Source organism: Hippocampus comes, unplaced genomic scaffold (assembly GCF_001891065.2).
Source record: "Hippocampus comes isolate QL1 unplaced genomic scaffold, H_comes_QL1_v1.1 scaffold71, whole genome shotgun sequence".
Classification (NCBI taxonomy): domain Eukaryota; kingdom Metazoa; phylum Chordata; class Actinopteri; order Syngnathiformes; family Syngnathidae; genus Hippocampus; species Hippocampus comes.
The window spans coordinates 1,017,665-1,021,126 of record NW_017805932.1 but is presented as its reverse complement, the minus strand read 5'-3'; the positions used below and the strand labels follow the sequence as shown (position 1 = coordinate 1,021,126).

General features: G+C 40.5%; 1 protein-coding gene across 4 annotated transcripts in view; it reads left to right on the top strand.

Moving 5' to 3' along the window:
• The window catches only part of gabbr1b (gamma-aminobutyric acid (GABA) B receptor, 1b), a 142,722-nt gene that overhangs the window by 117,952 nt on the left and 21,308 nt on the right, over positions 1-3,462 (top strand). For all 4 annotated transcript variants that reach the window (XR_002170624.1, XM_019890303.1, XM_019890302.1 and 1 more), the window contains one exon: positions 2,533-2,660. Coding sequence is in view for 3 of the 4 variants with exons in the window: in XM_019890303.1 (XP_019745862.1) it covers positions 2,533-2,660 (128 nt within the window). In the remaining variant the exon portion in view is untranslated. The remainder of the gene's footprint in view (positions 1-2,532; positions 2,661-3,462) is intronic.

Here is a 3,462-nt window from a genome sequence, read left to right as displayed (position 1 = left end):
CACACACACACACACACACACACACACACACACACACTTTTTTTTTTTTTAATCATAGATTTTGCTGTATTTTTAGTTTTGGAGTGATGACTTTTTTTTTCCCTTCAAAAACTCTACACAACACTAAATCTCCAAGAGATCCACAGTGGTCCCCGTAAGTGTTGGTATGCGCTGTTGTTGTACATGTTGTGTGTGTGATTTATTGAAATTATGTTTTACTAAGATCAAAAAAATGGCAGAGGACTAAATTGCATATTCACTCACACTCATAAATTGTGGATACCACCATATTTAACCCTTTCAGGGACAGCGGTCACTACAGTGGACAGCTTATCATGTTACAGGTCATAGGTCATCATTATTGGTGCATGAAAGGGTTAAAGTGACCTCTCATTCCCCATCATGATTAATGGAAGGAACGGTTCACATTTGCTCTTAATCGTCTCTCTCACTTCTGCCCTCATTGGAAGAGTGCAGAGGGAATGCCGCCCCGACGTTTGAAGCCGACTCGCTCCTTCGCAGTTTTAAGTGAGCATTCTAAATGTACGGCGAAAAAACATCCGCTGCCGTATCTTCTCCGGCAACTAAATACAGTATCCAGTTTCTTTGTGATATTTGCAGTATATGCTCCCAAATCTGGCTGGTTAAAAATGCATTTCTTTGGACCTTTTGATGAACACTGAAAAATCTCCCCCCACACACACACACACACACACACACACACACACACACGCACACAACTCAAAACTCGCACACACTAAAGGGATATTGTAGTTAGTGTTAACAACATCGGGATTCTCATAAAAGATTCACATTAATGAGGAGTTTCACTCTGGGCAATTTTTTTTTTTCTGTTGTCGTAATTGGACGAGGGAACCAGTGCTTGAATCTGTGTTCTTTAAATTGGACTGTTCTTGTGTCGATGTCTGCATGAACAAAGTATTGGCTCGGAAATGCTTTTTCCATTTTTCATTTTGCCAAGCTCTTGAAGTTGAAGGGATTCTCATAACATGGTCTAGTTTATTTATAAATGAAGAGCCAAAGCCCTAGATCGTGACGGTGGTGCTGTAGAATCAGTACGATGCCAGCGTACAATTTTAAAAGCTATAGTATCCTATGTATGTTTTCCCCTCAGGCTCATGGAATGGAGATGAATATGAACAGCACACATATAATGCACATGATGCTCTCATGACACTACTGCTGTTTGGAGCTGACATTCATCATTTCCATGCAGTGCTGGGCAAGCTACTTTCAAACGTAAAACATCACTTCTGTAGTTATATTACAGCGCTAACATTTCAGAATTACCGTATTTTCCACACTATAAGGCGCACCTACAAGCATTCAATTTTCTCAAAAGCCGACAGCGCGCCTTATAATCCGATGTGTCTAATATAAAGAGAGTGTAACTCTCTTTATATTCCCCATTGAATTATTTCCCTGTTACCGTTCCTATGCCATCCAGTGGCGATTATTAGCAGGAACCAATTGGAACCTAAAAGGGTTCTGCCCAACACTAATTGACATGTGCATTCGCCAACACACACTCAAACAAACAGAAATTACTTTGTGAGCTCTGAATATCAAAAGCATATTTAACTACTGACTAAACGAAGGAAGAAGTAGACAAGCAAGACTTATAGGGCTGTTTGTGGATGTGAGCCCATGAGGTTTGTGTGCCATTTTGTTTTATCAATTGTCTACTTTTGTCTTTCATTTATTGTTTTGTAATGCCATTTGTATTCGGATGTTTCATGACCGTCTTTGTTACCAGTTCTCATTGTTACAGCTGAAGCGGTTGTGAAGGCTCTGTCTAAATAAAGCTGTATTGTATTGTATTCCCTTTAGCGTAGCACCATGTAGTGGATGCATGGCGGAACTGCAGCCACGATTGTAGTTTCTATTTTATGCGCCTTATAATGCTGTGCGCCCTATAGATGAAAACAGTTTTAACCCTGGAGAACCCAAGAACCTCTTCTTTGGGAAATGATTAATGTTCCATTAAATGACTGATATATGTTCACTGAACACCAAAATATACGTTTTTTTCAAATATTCAATGCTTTAACCCTAATTTAAGATTAGGGCCAAATTTGACCCTTTGGGATTTAAGGGTAGCATTTGAGTAGCAGAATTTATGGGGGCCAAATCTGACCCCATGGGTTCTCAAGGGTTAAAATAGACCATTCATTGAAGGTGCACATTATAATCCGAAGCACCTGATAGTGCAGAAAATACGTTTTTCTCTGTTGCTCTTTTGTTACCTGTACTTTTCTTATCACAGCCGAGTGACGGGCAGCCACCAGCCGATGGCATGACACATGGAGACAAACCGCTACATTCATACATAGGGGACGTGTCGAATGATAATAAACCTCACGTACATGTTTTGGGAATGTGGGAGGATGTCGAAAAATGAAGGAAAAAAAAACACCTTACTGAGTTCTGTCATTGTGTTACTCCAAAACTTCTCTTAACCTTGTGCACTGTAAAACCCAAATTGTGTTTTGTCTCCATTTTTCTGTCCAGGTGTGGTGTACGGTTACAAAGGCTTACTGCTGCTACTCGGCATCTTCCTGGCTTACGAAACCAAGTCTATCTCCACGGAGAAAATCAACGACCACCGAGCTGTGGGCATGGCCATTTATAATGTTGCCGTGAGTGCCACAAACAGAGTACATCATATGAAACCAATCATATTGATTGTACACAGTTGTACTGTCATCCTCATAAAAAATTGTTGTTAGGTGTCATCTTGGGCTCACAATGTCAAAATGTGGACAGCATAATGAAGACAACTGATGAAATTTGATTTCTAATTGAGGCAGGATTGGATGCTATGATGTTATGATTTTAACCCTCTCAGGGACAGCGGTTACGACACCTTATGGTGTTATCGGGTTACAGGGTGCATGGAAGGGTTTTGCCGTTAAGCATCTTGTTTGAGAACAGAAGGTTCCGCCAAATATGAGATATTAAAGGGTTCATCATGCTTTTCAACACTTTGACAAGGTTAAATTAAGCTCACCAGTAAAGCTAGAAAGACGTAACTCTTCATGAGTCGTGTACGTGTGCATCTACGGCTAGTGGCAGTCAGCTAAATGTGTTTCAGTCGCTTGTCAGATCTGCCTAAGTCTGAAGACTTGGTCTCACACCTCCAATCCTCCGTCAAGTTAACCAAGTGACTATGTTCCTTCCTTGATTATGTCCGTGTCATCTGGAATCTGGATTTTTTTTTTAAATGACTATAGATGGCCCCTTTAACAAAGTTTCTTGAATTCACAACAGATAAAATCACAGTAACCCAAATTGGGTGACATGGCGAACCCAACGCTGGGTCCAAAAGAGACAGATTCAGTGCTGTGTTATTTAAAATCAGGTCGCTTGAGCCCCTCCTTCGATATCACTCTTAAATCTCTTATCCATTGGAAGAGTAGGTCCATACCATTTCTGCCTATT